General features: G+C 38.8%; 1 protein-coding gene across 1 annotated transcript in view; it reads right to left on the reverse strand.

The window, feature by feature from the left end:
• Nucleotides 1-20,009, reverse strand: part of znf804a (zinc finger protein 804A) — a 65,956-nt gene extending 45,947 nt beyond the window's left edge. Inside the window, exon 1 of the mRNA XM_051904622.1 lies at nucleotides 19,266-20,009. Within this exon, the coding sequence (XP_051760582.1) occupies nucleotides 19,266-19,376 (111 nt within the window). The 5' untranslated portion in view covers nucleotides 19,377-20,009. The remainder of the gene's footprint in view (nucleotides 1-19,265) is intronic.
• Nucleotides 20,010-21,866: the final 1,857 nt, after the last annotated feature.

Genomic DNA, 21,866 nt, shown 5'->3' on the forward strand with positions numbered 1-21,866 from the left:
ATAAACTAACACCAAAACGAAAGTAAAAGACACACATATAAACAAAACATAATGTAAAGTCCATGCCATGTCCTCTCTCGTCCTTCACTGTCATCACTCCTCCTTTTATGCTCCCAGAGCTCCTCCGTGAGAAACTCGAGACCGGTGCAGTACGCAGGTGGCGCTCATCAGTAATTATGTCCTGCTTGCCACAATTTATAAATGGGTGAATTAGCCAGTAAAATCCATTGTTATAATGGTTTTGCACTGTTCTTTACTTAGAATTCATGACTCTACCTTCAGAGAATCAGGCTGTTGTTACTGAGTAGCCCTCTTAATCAGTCATCAGCCAAGTGTCTTTCCCTCTTAAATGAGAGCACAAATGCCACCCGTTTCTGCAGAGAAAAATAACTGCGGTTGCAAATGTCACAAGACCCAAAATCAACAGTAATAAGCTCTTTGATCAATAATAGATCACACTGTCAGGTACAAACACGTTCTGCATTAATTAGTAGCGCGTGGCGGAGACTGACTCAGGTTCATGTGCTGCACCCCTGGCCTCGGAAACAGATCCGATAGGCTCGATCCTATGGAAATGAGGGCTTTGATTAGCCTATGACATCTGAGAGGATAAAGACATTAAGTTGGAGGCCACTGCTCCAGCGGATATCTGTCTGGGATCAGCAGCGTGAGAGAATTACCTCCGAACTGCTGATGTGCACAGGGTGTGATCATAGCATGAAAAAAACAGAACAAAGATTGACAGAGAAGCCATTTGATTGCAAACAGATGATTTACCACAGGTAAAGGGCAGATAAGTCAATTATATGATACGTGATCCTGTATTCAACACCTTAACCCTATAATGTACAATCCAAGCGATACACAAATTGATGATTAGATGCATATTAATTGTAACTATACTTGTTTTGTCAATGAACATGAATTTTATTGTTAATTCAGATTCTTCTAGATCAGGTTTTGTCTACACTGTGGGGACCAAATTTCCCCACAAGAATAGTAAAACCTGAAATCACTAACATTATGAGGCAGCCAATGGTCCCCATGAGTATAACAGCTCAATAAACATACTAAATATTGTCTTAATGAAAATCTAAAAATGTAGACAGGTTTCTATGAAGTCCCCAACATGATATAAAAATAATCTGTGTGTGTGCGTGTGTGTATGTGCATGTACCTAACCTCAGGTTGCTCCAGGAGGAGTGTCGCTGTTATAAAGTACATTATACAAGCATCTGCTGAATGACAGATTGCATTTAATTTCTTACTAAATATAAATCTTGAAATGACACATTGCCTATATGTAATCACAGATATAGACACAGATGGAAAATGATAAAAAAGCGGGGCCAAATATGTAAACAAGTGGCCTTAAAGGAATATTTCAGGAGGTTCAAAACAAGTTGAGCTCAGCTCAACAACATTTGTGGCATAAGGTTGATGAGCAGAAAATATAATTAATTTAAAATAAAACAACTTATGCCTTGTGTTTTTTTTTTTTTTTTTTTTTCATTTAAAAGGCACCAGGCACTTAAAATGAAAACGCAGAAGCTTATAATTTAATGAAGCACTTACATTAATTCTTCTGTTAAATCATTAAAGCGGTCGTTATAGGGTTTTAGATGTTATGTTGTCATGGCAACAAGTTGAAAATTTAAATATAACTTCACACAGAAAAGGTTAGTAAATAACTGGAAATGTGTTAACAGATATATTGTTATACATTATTTGTGACTATACTATTCAAACAGTGCGCAACATGTAACAGTAGTAAAGTAAGTGCATCACTGTAAGGATTATAGTGAAGCATTGCTTTTTTTTCCTCATTCAAACTAAAATTTCACTTCACATTTCAATTCAGGAGCATGCAGTGTCATAATACCACAACCTGTTCAACTGGCCCCTTTATTACCCCAGCTCTATTTTTATGTGCGTGGGTTTTAAGTCAGTTCATAGCCTCAATGCCTCTGTTTATTACTACTGCTCTTCAAAGATGAATTGCATTAGCGATGAGCGCACTCAGCCCAATACAATAACCAAGCGCTACCTGGACAGGCGCCAGAACAGTTCTAACATTAGCTCCACATCGCATATGTCAGAGTCGGTGCATGATCGGCTCCCCGAGCTTCTGATTGGGGCAATCCAGAATGGCAAATCAAATCTGCTTTTACAGGGGACGGCTGTAAGTGCTAGAGAAACACTGACCACACATTAATAATTAAACACGGAGATATCAGGCTTATAAATGCACACTGCAGATACACCTCTACGGCGGCGAGGAGATGCTATCTGAACCTCACAAATAGGACCCTTAAGTGCCCCTGAACCTGAGATAAATTTGGGCAATCGAAGAGCTTGTACACACCACACAGCAAGATACTGAAAGATTGCACGTCTCCATTAAACTGCAGCAACTTGTGCTTAGGTTATTTTGAGGCAAACAATCGAGGCTGGATAGTGAGCAAGCAATGTGAGGGCGAACATCGCCCCGCTTTGCGGTGACAGCTGTAGTCATTGTGCCATTTAAAGCAAGACCACGGGAGCACAGTATTCAGGCGAACGCGCCAATATTTACAAAAGCATTGTGCAAGCACAATGGCCGACACAATGCCTCTGGACCGCAATGAAGAGGTGAAAATCCCTTCAAAGCTTCCAAGTCAATAATTGTTTGCTTAATAATATAGATAAAACAATGTTTTGTTTCCTTTTGTTTGCAAAAACGACCCTTTCGTCTCACTAGGGTCTGTTGTTGACTACTATAGTGCAGGGAATCATGCCTCTGGCAGCGATGTAGAATCCCAATACATGTTCCCTCTGTCATGCATTTCAAAAAGAAGCTTAATTAGTCTTCCAGCTTTTAAGATGCTCTGGCTAATGAATTTCATTAAACAAGAAAGTGGCCTGATATGTGGGCACTACTCTGACAGATGAGAGGAGGGGAGTGGGTGGAGAGGGAGGCTAGCTGCGTGGGTAGTCCAACAAAGATACAGCCTCCAGCAAAGACTTTATAAAACACACAAAGATGCCCTGCAAAGCTACTCATTATGTAGACAATGACAGCCATCATACTGCTGGGAACGTACATTCTCCTGCATCCCAGCAGTCTTCTTTTAATGAAGCGGGTGTGGGATAACTGCGAAGAAAGTCTTTGGGGTCGCAGAAATGCTTTTACCTTCTGCGAGTCGGAGCTCTCTGCTGATACTGCGAGAACATAAGCCAACTCCTGGCACCTGCCCAGGCCCTGAGCCGAACCCGACCCCTCCCCTGGGTCCTAGCCTACCCCCTCCCCTTCATGTAATTTTAGTCCACCACTCTACAAGTGCACCGGAGCTTTTGAGCAGAGCCACTACACAGATAAACACTGCAGCAAGGAAACTAAAACAATGTATTAAATGTATCCCAAAACATCTCAAGGTGGTCTGCACTTTCAAACCCAGCACTGCGGTAAAGCACTCAATTTATGAGCTGGATACGGAGTGTTGCAAAAACCAAGAATGCATTTTAAATCAGTTTTGAATATGTATTAAAAGGATAGTTGAATGAAAATTCTGTTTCTTAACCTCATGTTGTTCCAGACCTACATGACTTCTCCGAAACAACAAAAGGAGATATTTTGAACAACTGTTTTTGTACATACAATGAAAGTTAGTGGGGTTTGAACATTTCAAGCTCCAAAATGGACATAGTGAATTTGATCCATATGACTTGACTGGTATATTCCAACCTTTCTGGATGCTCACAGCAGTATGCTTCCTTTGTGTCATGAACAGTTTAAAATGTAAGCCTCTCAAATCAAATCAAATCAAAACAATGATTAATGTCATATTTAATATAGTCTGTGTATTTATGCATTGATCAATGTTTTTATTTAATTTGAGAGTGAATAAATACCTAAATTAAATCTATCATACACTCTAATGGCTCGTTTCCACAGAGTGGTACGGTTCAGTACAGTATGGTAAGCAATTATTTCCGTTTCCATTGTCAGAAGTTGTGAATGGTACCAAAATACCGAACCGTATACCGTAGCACTTAGGGTACCTAGCACAATAGTACCAATAGTATCGGTACCAAAAGGGTGGAGCTACACTCACTGCAGAACATTGATTGGTTGACAGAGAATCGTCACTTATGCGTGCTATAAGGAGAATGACAACACAATACCGTTGCAACACAATATGTATTTTTCAGCTGTTTTTCCTTGCAGCCTTCAGCCTTTGGTCAAACAAAGCTGCTGTATGTCCTCCAATGTTGTTTACTGTCACTTTCTTCTTCACGCGATAATGACGTTGATTGCTACTTTCCGGCATACACCACGCCTATCAAGTAAGTGTACTGTTGGCGGTGGAAACGCAAGCCAGATCAGGGTTTACCATCTCAAATCGTACTGTACTGTGCTGAACTGAACCAAACCGTACCACTCAGTGGAAATGAGCCATAAGAAAAAATGTGCAAAAATTCTACCTTTAGTGGTACAACAGCTTTACACTTAAAGGGATACTTTTGTACCTTATCTACCCCTAAAAGGTTCATAGTATACCTTAAGGATTCACATTACTAATCTAAGACACTAATATACAGTTTAAGGACAGATAAGGTACAATTTGTCCCTTAAATGGTTCTTCCCCAGTGACAAGCTGTTGTACCCCTAAAGGTATAATTTTTGCACATTTTGTTCTAGCAGTATACGATTGTGTTGCCTCAGAAGACTTAATTTTACGTTACCTTCATGTCCTTTTTTTTGAGAAAGTGTTGGACCCCTTTGACTTTCATAATATGAAAAAAAAAAAAAAAAAAAAAAAGCAGCTGGAACAATCCTCAAAATATTGAATATTAAACAAAAATTGTGTTACACAAAATAAAGTCATTTGAGTTTAGAACAAAACAAGGGTGAGTAAATGAGCTATCCCATTAAAGCAATCTCAAGGTGGTCTGCTCTTGCAAACCCAGCACTGCGGTGAAGTCAATTCATGAGCTGGATATTGAGAGTTGCAGGACCTAAAAATGCATTTCAAATCAGTACTGAATATGTATTAAGGTGAAAGAGGCTGTAGGTATAGAAACGGGGTCAAATTCGCTATTCATCGAGAATAGAAGAGAAAATGGGAAGTTATAACGGAGATAATGTTTTCACACAGGTGGAAACATTCTAATAAAGAGGATAAGTGTTTGAAATGACATTTACGCTCTCAACCGCAGCACCACACACACAGAAACCCCGCACGCAGAAATCGAAACACACAAACACAGATACTTTCTCTCACACACAGGGACCTGCTCCATAAAACTGTCTCTTTGAGCTCCGCTGCTTTAATTTACACAGCCAGCACCAACTCTATCTCTCTTCACGCTGACCATGCACATTCCCCGGGATCCTTCCACTGCCATTACCGCTGCTGTTGTTTCAAGCAGAGATTAAATGAGAGGCCAGAGGAAGATAAATTCTGAGGATCTGCTAGGCTGCCAGACTAAAAAAATCAATGCTTTTTCTATGGGAGAATTCTAATGAAGGTACAGAGGAACTAGCCTTACAAATCACCGGCAGGTTTAGAGCATTTGAAGCTCTATGTGATCTTCAGAACCTTTTGTGTAAAGCTAAAGAAAGAACTAATTGAGGGTGTTACGCAAAATAAAGAAGCCTCTCGCTCTAATGTGTCAAACGGGCACTTTTAAGGCATCTGTTTGTCAGTCAGATGCTCTATTTGCATTAGGTGAATAACGCATGTCGACAAGATGCTGAATTAATGGTCAGAGCTGAAACATACGAGGGTTTGTTGTTGTCATCAGTCTCTTCTGGCACGGTGAGCATCTCACTCACAAATACAGATACTCAATCTTACTTTTTTGGCTCTCAGATACATCTATCTTCAGATTTAAAGCCCCGCTTGTATGTGTGATATTGATTATTGGACCGGTGCTGACAGCACTGTCTACAATAAAAATGCTTGAGAAGAAAGTTTGGTGATGTCATTAAAAAGGAGAGATTACAGGGGTCATTCAAGGGTTGCTTTGGGGACTGTCCCAGAATGCCATCAGGAGGGAGAGGGGGATTATGGGATAGCGTGTGTACACACACATACACCATCCTTTGGTCAGCCTCAGAGGCTGAGAGAGATCCTGCAGTATTTCTGTGTCCCAAATCAGAGAGACCTGTCTGATGCAACGTATGCCTCTGCGGTGTGAAATATGCACATATTAAAACTTATTTTTCACACTGTCTCTCAACCTGTGTGATATAATAAAAAACGGCCTATAACGCAATAACAGCTGTACTTTTCAACCCGATTTCAAATGCTATGGAGTTTATGGCTGAAAGCTTGTCACAGCACTCTCTTATTTGGCTGTGTGTGTACATTTGTTTGTAAAACTTTCATCTCTCCAAGCACACCGCAAGACAAGCAGTCTCACACCAGAGCTCAGGGGCAGAAGGCGTGAAATTGCTGTGATCGTGTGCACGTGCAATATATGAAGTGAAACACCACAGGCTTTAAACGCATGACAGGCACCGACGACGAGTCGTAAGTCAACTGGTTTTCTGAACCGAACCTCAACATAGATCGCTTTGTTATCTGCTTAGGTATTTATTAAAGCTTTGAAACAGGGCTTTAAATGTCAATAATCGCCATGGATACCACATGAAAGGGCTGGTGGTTTTCTCCTCTCTAAAGTCCAGATGATAGCCATCACAGAATGAGAAGACGTAATTATGGGGAAGCGATCGGAAATGATCTAACCAGCGGATTTCAAATATTGTTGAATATTATAAGTTAATTAGCATTTGTTCAAAAGCTTGGGGTCAGTTAAATATTTTTATTTGTTTTATTAGTACTTTTATTCAGAAAGGATGCATTAAACTGATCAAAATTTACAGTAAAGAAATTTACATTTTTACATTAGATTTCTGTTTAAAATAAATGCTGTTCTTTTGAACTTTCTGAAATCACAGTTTCCATAAAAATATTAAAGGGTTAGTTCACCTAAAAATGAAAATAATGTCATTAATTACTCACCCTCATGTCGTTCCACACCCGTAAGACCTTCGTTCATCTTTGGAACACAAATTAAGATATTTTTAATGAAATCCGATGGCTCAGTGAGGCCTCCATTGCCAGCAATGTCACTGAACCTCTCAAGAACTAGGAAGCTACTAAAGACATATTTAAAACAGTTCATGTGAGTACAGTGGTTCAACCTTAATATTATACCTAAAAATACTTTTTGTACAGCAAAAAAACAAAATAACAACTTTTCAACAATATCTAGTGATGGCCGATTTCAAAACACTGCTTCGAAGCTTTACGAATCATTTGTTTCGAATCAGTAGTTCGGATCGCGTAAACGAAGCCTCGTTTACTGAAATCACGTGACTTTGGCACTCCGAACCACTGATTCAAAACAAAAGATTCATAAAGCTTCAAAGCAGTGTTTTGAAATCGCCCATCACTAGATATTGTTGAAAAGTCGTTATTTTTTTTTATTTTTTTATTTTTTTGGGCTCACAAAAAGTATTCTCATCGCATTATAACATTAAGGTAGAACCACTGTACTCACATGAACTGTTTTAAATATGTCTTTAGTACCTTTCTGGATCTTGAGAGGTTCAGTGACATCGCTGGCAATGGAGGCCTCACTGAGCCAAATATATCTTAATTTAATAGATCAAAAATATCTTAATTTGTGTTACGAAGATGAACGAAGGCCTTACGGGTGTGGAACGACATGAGGGTGAGTAATTATTTTAATTTTTGGGTGAACTAACCTTTTAAGTAGCACAACTGTTTTTAAAATTGATGAAATAAAATCAGCATATTAGAATGAAGGATCATGTGACACTGAATACTGGAGAAATGGCTTCTGAAAAAAAATGATATAATCTAGTCATTTCATCAGTGATTTCAATACCTCTTTGAACACTAACACTATCTGTGTTCTAGTTACAAATAACACTGCCCAAATCAGACAGGCCAAGGCTAAAATGTCAGGTAGCGTGAGTTTTTTTTCTCTCTGACATCTCATGATCTTTAAACACACAGTGACCTCCATCAATTAGTTCTTGTTCTGATCATTAGAAACTGCTCACGTGCAGAGCTCAGTCTCCCAGCAAACCCTGGTGAGAGGTTTTAAATGCGTTTGGAACACAAACACATTGACGTGCACAAACACACACAGGAGAAATAAGAAAACAAGGCACAGACACAAGTACACAACCAGGTTCACACACATACACAAACACAAGCTGCAGTTCAATATTCAACAGCTAAATAAATGTCTCAAACAGGAAAGTGTTTTGAAATTGTAGCCAGAAAAATATAATCAGCATTTTGTAGTGAATGTTTATGGTGATTAGGTAGTTCTGATGGATCTATTTCCTACAGTTATTTTGTACACTTAAACATAAATCAGTCTGCTATCAAGCTCAAGTGCTAGTGTCTGACCCTGACTCCGCCTCCCAGATCTAAATGATTGCAGATTAAGAGGCGGCTGGCAGGAGACAGCAGAGGCGCTGCCTCCCCAGTCTGACTCCATTTTACCCAGAGACGAAGGTGACGACACTTGAATAATTAACAACCACAAATAAAGACTTTAAGCCGCTCTCTCTCTCTCTCTCTCTCTCTCTCTCTCTCTGGAGTAGAAGAAGAAAATAGAACATTGGGAGACAGGAAAGCCACTCTTAGAAATACCGGCATACTTTCCAGGCACAAAGATCAGTGTTATTATACTTTTAGTTTTTATTCAAATTTTATTCTGTATTCAGTTTTAGTTTCAGTGTTTTTTATTTATTAGGATGCTAATTTAGTTAGACTCCTAATATAGCACCCCTTTGCTTACATGATGCATACTACACTTTATCAGAAAATGCACTATACTAAAAAAAAAAAAAAAAAAAAATGCAACCCAAGTTTAAGGTAAAAGTTTTATTCACTCAAATATACAACAAAAGCACACCATGCTACTTGCTGACAATAAAATGTGCTGTAAATGTGCCACTGCTACATTTTACAGTAAAGTATAACTACCATCACTCTAGCATCTCTGGGACATTTATGATTCAGCAGCATGCACCGGACCTGCTCAGATTTAGTGTCCATTTCAGATGGCCCGTACTGGATAACAACTAGTCAGTGGATTTGCGTAGCAGACAGACAAATGAAGATTCAGAAGGATAAAATTCCAATATGAAGTTTTAATGCAAACAGGCAGTAATCCAATACAGGGCAGAGAAACAAACCAAACATAAACATGAACAAACAGAGAATTAAAGAGAGGGATAGTTCACCCAAAAATGAAAATGATCCCATGATTTATTCACCCTCAAGCCATCCTAGGTGTATATGACTATCTTCTTTCAAACGAACACAATCAGAGATATATTTAAAAATATCCTTGCTCCTCCGAGCTTTAGAATGGTTGTGAATGGGGGGCCACATTTTGAAGCAAAAAAAAAATTCATTCATTCCATTCATAATCAAAGTAATCCATATGGCTCCAGAGGGTTAATAAAGGCCTTTTAAAGCAAAGCAATGCGTTTTTGTAAGAAAAAAATCCATATTTAAAAATTTCAAAGTTCAAATAACTAGCTTCCGGCAGACAACCGTACACAGAATGCGCAAGTCGACTTGCGGCAAATGAGTAACCCCTGAAGCGATGTATGACGCAGGATGTAGGAGTAGCGTAAGCTTACCTTGAACCGCCTCTTGTGGTTCAAACAAATAAAGCTGGGCAACAAACTCAAGCTCCTCTTCTCTTATATCAAAATCCTCCGACATTTCTCTTTAAAACATCTTGTTTTAGACCGGTGTTTTGTTTTGCTCTATCCTCTGCGCTTCCGCATTCGTCATTGTGTCATGCGTCGGGTCAGAGGATACTCTTCCGCCACAAATCAATGCGTACGGCCGTCTGCCGAAAGCTAGTTATTATAGTTAATAAAGTTATAAATATGGATATTTTTCTTACAAAAACCCATTGCTTCACTTCAGAAGGCCTTTATTAACCCACTGGAGCTGTATGGGTTACTTTGATTATGGATGGATTCACAACCTTTATAAAGCTCGGAGGAGCAAGGATATTTTTAAATATATCTCCGATTGTGTTCATCTGAAAGAAGATATATATACAGGTGCTGGTCATATAATTAGAATATCATCAAAAAGTTGATTTATTTCACTAATTCCATTCAAAAAGTGAAACTTGTATATTATATTCATTCATTACATACAGACTGATATATTTCAAATGTTTATTTCTTTTAAGTTTGATGATTATAACTGACAACTAAGAAAAATCCCAAATTCAGTATCTCAGAAAATTAGAATATTGTGAAAAGGTTCAATATTGAAGACACCTGGTGCCACACTCTAATCAGCTAATTAACTCAAAACACCTGCAAAGGCCTTTAAATGGTCTCTCAGTCTAGTTCTGTAGGCTACACAATCATGGGGAAGACTGCTGACTTGACAGTTGTCCAAAAGACGACCATTGACACCTTGCACAAGGAGGGCAAGACACAAAAGGTCATTGCAAAAGAGGCTGGCTGTTCACAGAGCTCTGTGTCCAAGCACATTAATAGAGAGGTGAAGGGAAGGAAAAGATGTGGTAGAAAAAAGTGTACAAGCAATAGGGATAACCGCACCCTGGAGAGGATTGTGAAACAAAACCCATTCAAAAATGTGGGGGAGATTCACAAAGAGTGGACTGCAGCTGGAGTCAGTGCTTCAAGAACCACTATGCACAGACGTATGCAAGACGTGGGTTTCAGCTGTCGTGTCAAGCCACTCTTGAACAACAGACAGCGTCAGAAGCGTCTCGTCTGGGCTAAAGACAAAAAGGACTGGACTGCTGCTGAGTGGTCCAAAGTTATGTTCTCTGATGAAAGAAAATTTTGCATTTCCTTTGGAAATCAGGGTCCCAGAGTCTGGAGGAAGAGAGGAGAGGCACACAATCCACGTTGCTTGAGGTCCAGTGTAAAGTTTCCACAGTCAGTGATGGTTTGGGGTGCCATGTCATCTGCTGGTGTTGGTCCACTGTGTTTACTGAGGTCCAAGGTCAACGCAGCCGTATACCAGGAAGTTTTAGAGCTCTTCATGCTTCCTGCTGCTGACCAACTATATGGAGATGCAGATTTCATTTTCCAACAGGACTTGGCACCTGCACACAGTGCCAAAGCTACCAGTACCTGGTTTAAGGACCATGGTATCCCTGTTCTTAATTGGCCAGCAAACTCACCTGACCTTAACCCCATAGAAAATCTATTGCATTTTTTCTTTTGCTTCAAAATGTGGCCCCCCCATTCACAACCTTTATAAAGCTCGGAGGAGCAAGGATATTTTTAAATATATCTCCGATTGTGTTCATCTGAAAGAAGATATATATATACACCTAGGATGGCTTGAGGGTGAATAAATCATGGGATAATTTTCATCTTTGGGTGAACTATCCCTTTAAGTAGGAACACAAACGAGACTAATTAATTAAACAGCTGAAACCAATGTAAACAAATGAGAAGTGGGAAAACTAAACAAAGGAAACAGGAAACTAATGAAAGCATACCAAAAAAGTCTGTGAATAACAAAACTAACAAATCATAACTGTGACAATTAGGAGACTGTCTGCTTAATATCCACTAACACTTTATTTTGATGGTCCCCCAGCAGACATTGTAAGTAACTTTGCAACTATATGTCAACCCTAAGCCTAACCAAGTGTAACCAAGTTTGTTTTTTAAGAAAATAATTTTATTCAGCAAGGATGCATTAAACTGATCAAACATGAGAGTAAAGATTTCTGTTTCAAATAAATGCTGTCTTTTGAACTTTCTATTTATCAAAAAATCCTGAAAAAATGTATTATGGTTTCGACAAAATATTAAGCAGCACAACACAAATGTTTTCAACATTGATGATAATAAGAAATGTTTCTTGAGCACCAAACCAGCATATTTCAGTATTAAGACACAATCCTAACTATTATCAGAGCGAGAAACTCTGTATGATGACCTTAAAATGGCAAATTTATTTATAAAATGAATTCTGATGGGAATTTAATTATCATTAAAGCTCAACAAGTATGAAATACATGTGAAACAGCATTCATGTTACAGTCTAACATTCTAACATCCACTGGCACAGTGCTTCAGACTTCACACAGATCAGAAATCACATGGAATTAAGTATAATGTGTGAAAATAAGTGTAAAATTAAGTGTGTTAAATATGATTTTAGTTTTTAGCATTTTACTTATCCATTTACATCTATATCTCATTTATTATAAATACAATAAAATCAAGCTAAAAAATCCATGAATTATAGATGCTGTCATTACATGAATAACAATACTGTACGTTTTGGTGTCTCTCCAAATGTACGAAAATGTATGTGTGCCAGAACCACACGAATATTAATGAATAGTAATGAGATCAGGTTGGATTTAGAAAGAAAGTGAAAAAAGAGAGTGTAACAAGGCAGAGTGAGAGGAGGTGAGAGAAAGAGAGAGAATGAAAGAGCAGGATGAGAGCAGAGCAGAAGTTAATTGACTTCAGTCAAAGACAAAGGGCCTACTAGTATTCAGCATTTTAATAATATCATTGCTTGCTGAAGTATCTGAATACTAGACAGATAAAACGAGAGACAGAGAGAGGTAGGAGGTTCAGTGAACACCTACACACTTAACTTAGAGCTCATCAGAAACACTGTGGTCACCTGGAGGACTTCTCACAGTCCGCCTCTTTCCCTGCATCCATATCTGTGCTCATTCTCAAACACGGCCCAATGGCGATTGTCTCCCCGTGATCGGTTCCGGTAATGTGGGAGGTGGGCAGCGGTGAAGCTCAATGAGGTGAGGGTCTGCCGCTGTGTTACTCAGTGTTCACAAGCTTGCTCTGCCTGCTGTAGCACATTTTTTTGAAAAGGAGGAAAAGAAGCGCTTCACTTCTATCAAGCATCAAATCAAGTGAGACGAGGCAGCTGGGATGCTCTGCATTATAATATCACTCAAAGGAATGGGGAACATTAAAAGGCTCTCAGCACTCATATTGCGGTGAGTGGCTATGAGCAACGATGGGGACTCGTTCAATTACTGGCACAACCACAGGGCTCTCTTTCCAGCGCTGCACCTGTACCTTCCCATACCTACTGCATTTATTGCGCTGCATACTTCACCCTGCATCTGTATTATTTAGCATGAACACAAAAGCATAAGGAGTGATTAAAGGGATAGTTCACAAAAAAAAAAAAAAAATTGTCTTTTTTTACACACCCACGTCATTCCGAACTTGTATGCTGTTAATTTTCTGTTAAACAAAAAGGAGAATTTTGAATATTTTTTTTTTTCAAAGCCTATATTTGAAGACTTCTGATGTTACACTTTTGATTTATTTATTTTTTTTTTTTTAAGTAATTAACAGTAAATGCATTGGATCTCGTGACCAAATATCATGCCATGGAACCAGAGATGCTACAATAATGAATAAATTGGTGAATAAAAACAAATTAAAAGTTTTGGTGTACTTTTATGATCTTTTTTTTTGCAACTCAAACAGCAAAAAAAAATAAATAAATAAATAAAAAATAAAAAAAATAAAGAGGATAAAATGTCAAGTTTGGGGTTGGTATGATTTTTTTTAATTATTATTACTTTTTTTTTTTTGATATACGTCTCTTATTCTCACCAATGCTGCATTTAGTTAATCGAAAATACAGTAAAAAACAGTAATATTGTGAAATATTATTACAATTTAAAATAACTTATCTATTTGAATGTATTTTAAAATTTAATTTATTCCTGTGATTAGAACCATGAATTTTCAGCAGCTATTATTTCAGTGTCACATGATCCTTCGGAAATCATTTTAATATGCTGATTTGGTGCTCAAGAAACATCTCTTATTATTATTATCACTGTTTAAAACGGCTGTGCTGCATAATATATAGTTGTGGAAACCACGATACATTTTATCAGGATTCTTTGATGCATAGAAAGTTTAAAAGAACAGCATTTTTAGTAACAGAAATCATTATTCCACTTTTGTAACATTACAAATGTCTTCACTGTCAATTTTGATACAATGTAATGTATCCTTGCTGAATATGTTTATTAACTTCTTTTTAATCCCACTGACCTCAAACTTTTGAATGATAGTGTAAGTATAATGTAAGCAAATGTATAAAAGCATCTGCCAAATGCATACAAAAAAAGTTAACAATTAAAATCACATTTTTTCTTTTACTTTCTGAAGCTTGTGGTCACTATTAAATGTCTTTGAATAGAAAACAGCGACATAAATATTCCTCAAAAATTCTTTGTTTGCAATCCACTGGAAAAAAATAACAGCATGCAGGTTTGGATCAACATACGGGTAAATAATGACAAAATTTTCATTTCTGGGTGAACAATGCCTTTCAGAGTGATATGCTTTCAGGGTCAGAGTGGATGTGTCACAGGCAATGATATGGCAGAAAGCGTCCCTCAGGAGGCAGGAACGCTGTAAGGAAGCCTCACTATATGCTGCCCTTCAGTTGTACAAGGCCAGAGCTCAGGGCTGGCAGGGTATTTTTACTCCACTGCTTACGAGTGCAAAACCCTTCCGATGCGTAAAAAAATGCCTGGCAAAGTTCAAGCGATTATATAGAGGCAAGCGCTTTGGAGCAGGAGATCGGTCTCACCGAGTTAGATTTTTCCGCATTTAAACAGCGGGTAAATTATAGTTCCTTGTGGGCAGCGACTTAAATATTTATGAGGGTAAGATGACAACAATGGGTTGACGGCATTGAATCGCCATGAACGTTTCATCTCCGAACATCAGGTGAGCCGAACACAGGAAGGAGAAAGGGTAAAGCTGCCATGCTACTGTGTAATTGTGCTATTATACCTCAGCAGCAAGCCTACAGTGAAACCCCGCTGTGCCTTTGTGCCTTCTAAGTACACAGTTTATTCAATGGGGTATTTTCTGTGAATCGGTGTGAAAATGGGTTCACCGTCAGTAGAAAACATGGGATTAGCACTTTTATAAGGGCCCCTGGAATCTGCACCGTGCCTCTTTTGTGCAGAGAGGAGGAGAACAACACAACCAGGGCAAGAGATTTGATTTGTCACAGTGAATACCTCCAAAACACACACACACAAAGAAACAAACACCGTGTCTGCGGGGTTCAGAGAGAATGATTCCATTGTTATAAAGTTAACAGCACTGTGAAATGAAATTGATGCAGCACTAGAAGGCAAAACGCCACGTTCAGGGTATTTAAATGAACCTGGCGTTTATGAGTAACAGAAGGCCATGAATGGAGTGAATTTTAATCAGCCGAGTGCGAGCGTGCCACACATTTGTCTCGGGCGTGCGTAAAGTTAACTACATCTGTCTGCATTCGGCAGTGATGACAAGCCTTGGGTTCTCCCCGTCTGTAAATAATGCATGCTGCATGGTGTGATATCTAAACGCTAGTTTCTCCCTCACACCTGGATGGGGCCGAGCGGTAAAACGCGGTGAAAGGTTGCAGAGGCTAATCGTCCGCGCCACTACATTAATTACCCCACAGCAGAGCCCATGCACGGGGCCTGGTCACGGCTAGAGCTGGATTTCTGCTGTAATTCTCAATTAGGAAGGAACTCAGAGTGCGTCCGCACACACACACATTGTGCTCCCACAATGCAAATTGTCAGGCCAGCTTTCCCAGCAGGGAAAGACAAAGGGTAAGAGGAACATAATAACATTTTGCCCTTTTTCATTCCCTCTCCTCCCTCTATTTTAGTCTCTTTCTCTCGCTCTTTCTGCGATTAAGCCAGTCTGCTGCTGCCTCAGCTCATGGACAAATTCAGTGGTGATTAGGGCTTCACAGACTTTTGTGCTTTAGATGGTGACATGAAGATAGCAAGCTACAGGATCATGGTACACTACAAAGAGCACAATACATGAGACAAAAAGGAATATGAGAGCGACAGTGGCAATTTAATTCTATGCATATCACGTTAGCAACATCCAATCTACACAATCCCCTGCGCAATCAACACAAGAGCTGATTATAACACCTGTTCACTCCGCCATGCATCTGCCAATAGAGGCACTGTGACCATACATACTGTATAGATATTCAACATAAGGATCCTTTCCCAGAGCACAGTGGTGTCTAAAAGGGGCATCACTGAGTGGAAATGGATGCTCACATCACAGCTCAGCGGGGAGATGGGCTGACTTAGCAGCGACTGTGAGGAAATCAATACGAGCGTTGAAATAACCCCGTTGATATGCATATTCATTGGAGCTAAAGCAAGGGGCAAAATTCCACTCAGGCGCTTGTGCTCATTCAGTGTCTGACTTTATAAGAGCCCACTGATATGGCACAGCTCCAAACAGGTACTCATTCAGTTTAATACATCAGTATGATTTTTTTACTGGACTTAAAAAAGAAAAAAGAAAAAAGCAAAACAAAACAAAACAAAGACAGTATACAATATACAATATTAAGTTAATTCTTTGCTTCTCTTCCAATTTGTTATATTAACAGGGTATATATATATATAACAGGGTTTCATGCAATTTTCTAATCTTTTTTCGACAGCTGTCTAAAGTAGAACATGGTTAGGGTCAAATTAGTGTTGTAGTCAAGACCACCTAAACCGAGACCAAGTTGAGACCAAGACTTCGGGGGGCTGAGACCAAGACAAGACCAAGACAAGTCGAGACAGAGTCAAGACCAAGACCAGACTAACACTCCTCAAATTCATCTGAAAGATCCACATTTACTGCCTGAGAAATGTCTTATTTTTAATCAATAATTATAATTAGAATAATAAGACACTATATAGAGCTGTTACCAATCAATAGGAATCACTAACAACAAAATTCATCTTTACACTGCAGAGGTGGAACAGAAGTTGCATCTGAATTGGTACAATTACAAATGCATAAATAATGTTGAGATAAATAAAATTTTGTTGAACATTTGTAAAAAAAAAATCAATATCGCGTTTGCAATTGTGCTCATATTTGTAAAAAAAACAGCCCTCTTTCTTGTGATATTGCTTAATTATATCATGTTATAATATAAATATCAAGATCTTATACAAAAACTTTTTTTGGAATCATACCTTGAATTTTGTGGGCATTTGTACTTATTTTGGTGACATTTTTGACATAATGCCTTGTTGATTTCTGACCGGCACAACAGTAACAAATGAAATTAGAAATAAGTTGATTGCATTTGAAGCAGGAAGTTTTTACATCCAATCAAATTAATGATGTTAACAAAGAAATCAGACAATGCAACGGCAATTTAGCAATATCTTGCTATCTTGACCGGTCTTAAAATATAATCCTGAGTCCTTTTAGTCTGAGACCAAGACAAGACCAAGACCTTCAAAAAATTGTCTTAAGACCGGTCTTGAGTATGACAACACTAGTTCAAATTCCTTGTTGGGTCATTCAATAGAGATACGCACAACTTGTTTTGTTTTCTTTTTTCTCTCAACATAATCAACAAGTTAACTCTTTTGTTTAATGCGCTGAGAAAGCCGGGAGAGCAATCCGGGAGAGCAATACTTCTAATTACAGAGATGGATTTCACTGAGTGGCTCTGTATTTCATAGCGCAAAAGTCCACAGAACCATAAGAGTGACTATGGGAGCACTCACACTCTCGCAGTTATATCGTTATTATCCTTCCTCCTCTCCTTTCCTCTGCATCTGAGCCACGCTGAACAAATGTTCTACAGCACAAAGCTTTTCTTCTGGACTAAAATATCACTGCACCAGGAAAGAGAGCCAGATGGCACTGCACCAGCGCTGGGATAAGCACAGCTTTCTTAGTCTGCCTTTCATACCCATACATCTGAGAGTGTGTGTGCACAAGTATATGAGATTTACAGCTGCTCTATGCAGCAGAGGGAGTAATGAACGAAATTTACTGTTACAGAGCAGTGGCAGCGATGCACACAATGCTCCGCCGTAATTTTACATTCACTGACACCAGGTTCTCCCCGCAACAGAGTGGGAGATGTGTCAAATCTGATAATTGCATTGAGATCGAGCCGACAACGGCCACTGAAACCTCATTCTAATTTTCGTTCATGCTTAAGAAACAATCTGTTGCTGCATTCACAGTTACGCCACCCAAATGTTCCCTCAGCATTAGCCTTTCAGCTGGAGGCGGGAGGCAGATGAGCAGGATTGGCGCTTGATCCCTGAGCCAAGAGCTTCAATATTTCATCTCCAATCATTTTTGATTCTTTTGAAAGGAGGAGGCTGCTGTCAAGAAATCTCTGTTCCCCCCCAACTGACAGAGATGACACGGGAAAGCTTGAGAAGAAAGCGGTGAAAGAGAGTATGAAATTTCACTTCCACATTTAAAAGCTTTGAAAGATGCTTCCTTTCAGCAGCAGAGCGCTTTAATTAAATTACACTGTACGGCTGCATCATGCATCGTATTACTTTGTATTTATAATCCTGCTTAACTCGCCAACGAATTGAAAAACAATCTTCAGACTGCTTTTAGAGTAATTATGAAAAATAATATTTTACTAACACTGATTTTGTTTTAAAATTCCCTTTTGTGCTGCCCTAGATATGGCGGGTTTATATCAGAGAGTTTGTGAGGAAATAGAGGCAGTTTTGTGGGAGCACAAACAGGAGGATTATTTCGAGGGCAAGGCCAGAAAAGTACGGTTAGACTAAATCCCAGGCCATGACTGTGAGTACAGATTAATTTGATCCCTATCCATCTGTTAGGAATTTAGTTATGGTCACAGACTAGAGCGGCACTTACTTTCTCCATCCGCAACTTTCCTCATAAACAGGAAGTACTGAAAATGTACTCATTTCGCAACACTTTTCTAGAAGGATCATTCCTTGAGCAGTTTCATTTTAGTGCTTCTGTTACAGTGTGATTGCTTGTGGAACACTTATAATCTATCATTATAATTACAATTTGATCCATCTACACTGAAAAAAATGGTAACATCTAAATTAACTGGTTTTATTCAAGTCAAAAACATTATTTAACATCACTGAATCAACCTAAATTCATTCATTCATACCAACAATAGCTCATTAAGGTAACACTTGCAGGTTACCACTTTTTATAGTGTACTTATACAGATTGTTGTACTATAGTAATCACAGTATTCTTGCTATACTTATTATTTATAGTCAAATGTATAAGATGTGTTACCACAGTACAGAAAAGTTTCCAGAGGCAAGATTCCTGGCTTCAAAACAGATGCAAACACTTCCTAAGCACATGATCAAACACACATTCGTAAGGGAGACGTGGTAGTTACCAAGTTTTTGTTGCCATTCTTGCTGAGGGGACCTCGGAAAACTCCCTTGATGTTTCGAAAGTGTCCATTGCTGAGGTGAGTGGAGCTGATGACAATGTAGTAACACGCCATGGGGGACCCGAAGCTTCCATGCACAGAGTCCAGCCAAAGAGAGAGAGAAACAAGTCCACCCAACAAGCCTTTTCTTTTGTTTCTCTGTTTCAGATGAAAGGCACAAGCTCACTTTCCCTCAGTCAGGAACGGAGCGAGTGTGTTCCCTCATCCTCTCGGATCCTCAAACATCAGTCATTTCAGCTCGGTCTGTTACAGTCACTTTGGGGGCTTTATCTGGTGTGCCTCTGGTTCTTATAGTAGCCTCCAGCAAATGCGTTATCCCGCTCTCTTCTCTTCCGTACAGCGGCAATGAGAGTAAGGCAGAGCTGCTCACTCGTTCTTTCCTCTTCCTCAGTCTCGGCTCTCTGCGCTGGGCTGAAGTGTGTCTGGGTTGAGTCTCCTGCTCGATGCGCAAGTGATACGCACTAGTGAGAGAGCTCCGCTGGGTCTGGCAAAGGAAAGCATGGTGTTATAGCGCACCGCGCGTTGCCGGTCCAATGAACGGGGCCAATGGCGAACAAGCCCCTGGTCTGATGGCGAGGACTGGGATGAGAATTGCATCTGTCACATGCTGCTTTTCCAGATACACTGAGTCAGCCTCTACTCTCCAGCCAACCAGGATTCGGCATCTTTTTCCTCTCACACACCCCCTCTCTCTCCCTCATTAGTCCTCTCTCTCTCTCTCTCTCTCTCTCTCTCTCTCTCTCGTGAGCGCGTTCTTTCTCAGGAAGGAGCTGAGGCAGCACTCAGGAGCAGGTAAAGGAAGGCTGAGGCGCTGAGAGAGACGCTTCGGTATGTGTTACATCCACTATCATCCATCTTTTATCAGGTTAATGTGTGCGAGAGCTGCTATAAAAAGATTTATATGTTCTACGGACACAGATACCTGAAAATCAAAAGTCCCAGGTGGTGAAGTTTACACACAAAGGGTATTTCCTAATGAGAAACTGTAGAAATCTATAAAACCACTGCTATAATCACATGCTGATATGATGGAACTGAAGACTCATGACTTCTTTATGAAGAAAATTACATTATAGATGCTAACTGAAGAAAGATCAAACAGCAATTTTTAACTCATTTTATTTTAATGAAGACTGGAAAAAACAAGCTTCAAAACAGAGCGCTGTTTGAGTATTAGGAATCCTGTGTCAGAGTTCTCTAGATGCATTGCATGCCTATTTAAGGACTACACTGACTGCAGCACTAAACAGAACGAGTTAGAAAGAGAACAGTACTAGCTTCTACAGAGCATGTGGATGCATGAAACATGCCAGGGAGAGAAAGAGAGTTCCCTTCCCACCCCCCAATTTTAGAAGAGCAATAAAGCCTCGTAACTAAGCAACGCAGTTTCTGAATCAATTCTAAATTGCATACAGTAGGAGAGGCAGATGTAAGGGGCAAGACGAGTGGGTGCACACATGTACAAATGTGTACAAATGTGTCTTTCAATATGGTAAGAGACATTGTAACTGGTAACTTTGCAATAAAAAATAAAACGATGGGAAATATGTCATTTGTGGATTATATTAATGAAAACTACAGCGACAGGAAGACGTCTTGGCATGTTTGAGACTGCAGCATAATTGATTGGAGTGGAAGACAGATATCTTGGAAAGCACTGTGACCAACTGCCAATTAGAATGAACCATCAGGGGCTGATTTCAAATGAGAGAACAAATGCTGTTATTCGTTTCATAAGTGTTTGAACCTGCTCTTGAAAATTGTTCTTTAATGCAGAGGGAGTCTAGGCGACAATTCAAAGAAAATTCGTCCTAGAACAGCCTAGAGAACTTTGAAACGGTGATTTAGTAATTTTAAATATATATATAAAATATTGAGAAATTGCCTTTAAAGTTGTCCAAATGAAGTCCTTAGCAATGCATATCCACTCACAAAAATACATTTTTGATATATTTATGGTAGGAAATTTACAAAATATGTTCATGGAACATCATCTTTACTTAATATCCTAATCAGTGTTGGGTAAGTTACTTCAAAAAAGTAATTAATTACTAATTACTAACCTTGACCGGATAGACAATAGAAAGGAAACTTTTAATAATTTAGTCAAACATGGAATAGTTTAGCCTTTTATAGCTTTTTAAAACATTTTAACTTTATTAAAACATATACTATAATACTTTTATTTACATTATAATACTTACATTTTTTTTAGTAACAAATAGGGATGTCTATACCAAAAATCTAGTAGACAGTACAGATACCACCAAACGTGCACATTACTCGATACCACGGTAAAAATATATAAAATACAAATAAAACAATGCTATATTTTTTTTTTCCAGGTAGGTCTAATAGTAGTAAGTAAAAATACCACAGAAATTGAATAATCAAATATAAAATAACTCTGCATAGTCATAACTGTATAAATTAAATATAGATTAATCCTTATTAAAGCTTTTCTTTTATTGTTTGATTATCATTTATAATACAGACAGCCAATAGCATGTTTTTAAGGCTGCTGTCACTAAGACCTAATGGACG

Source organism: Ctenopharyngodon idella, chromosome 9, assembly GCF_019924925.1.
Source record: "Ctenopharyngodon idella isolate HZGC_01 chromosome 9, HZGC01, whole genome shotgun sequence".
Taxonomy (NCBI): Eukaryota; Metazoa; Chordata; class Actinopteri; order Cypriniformes; family Xenocyprididae; genus Ctenopharyngodon; species Ctenopharyngodon idella.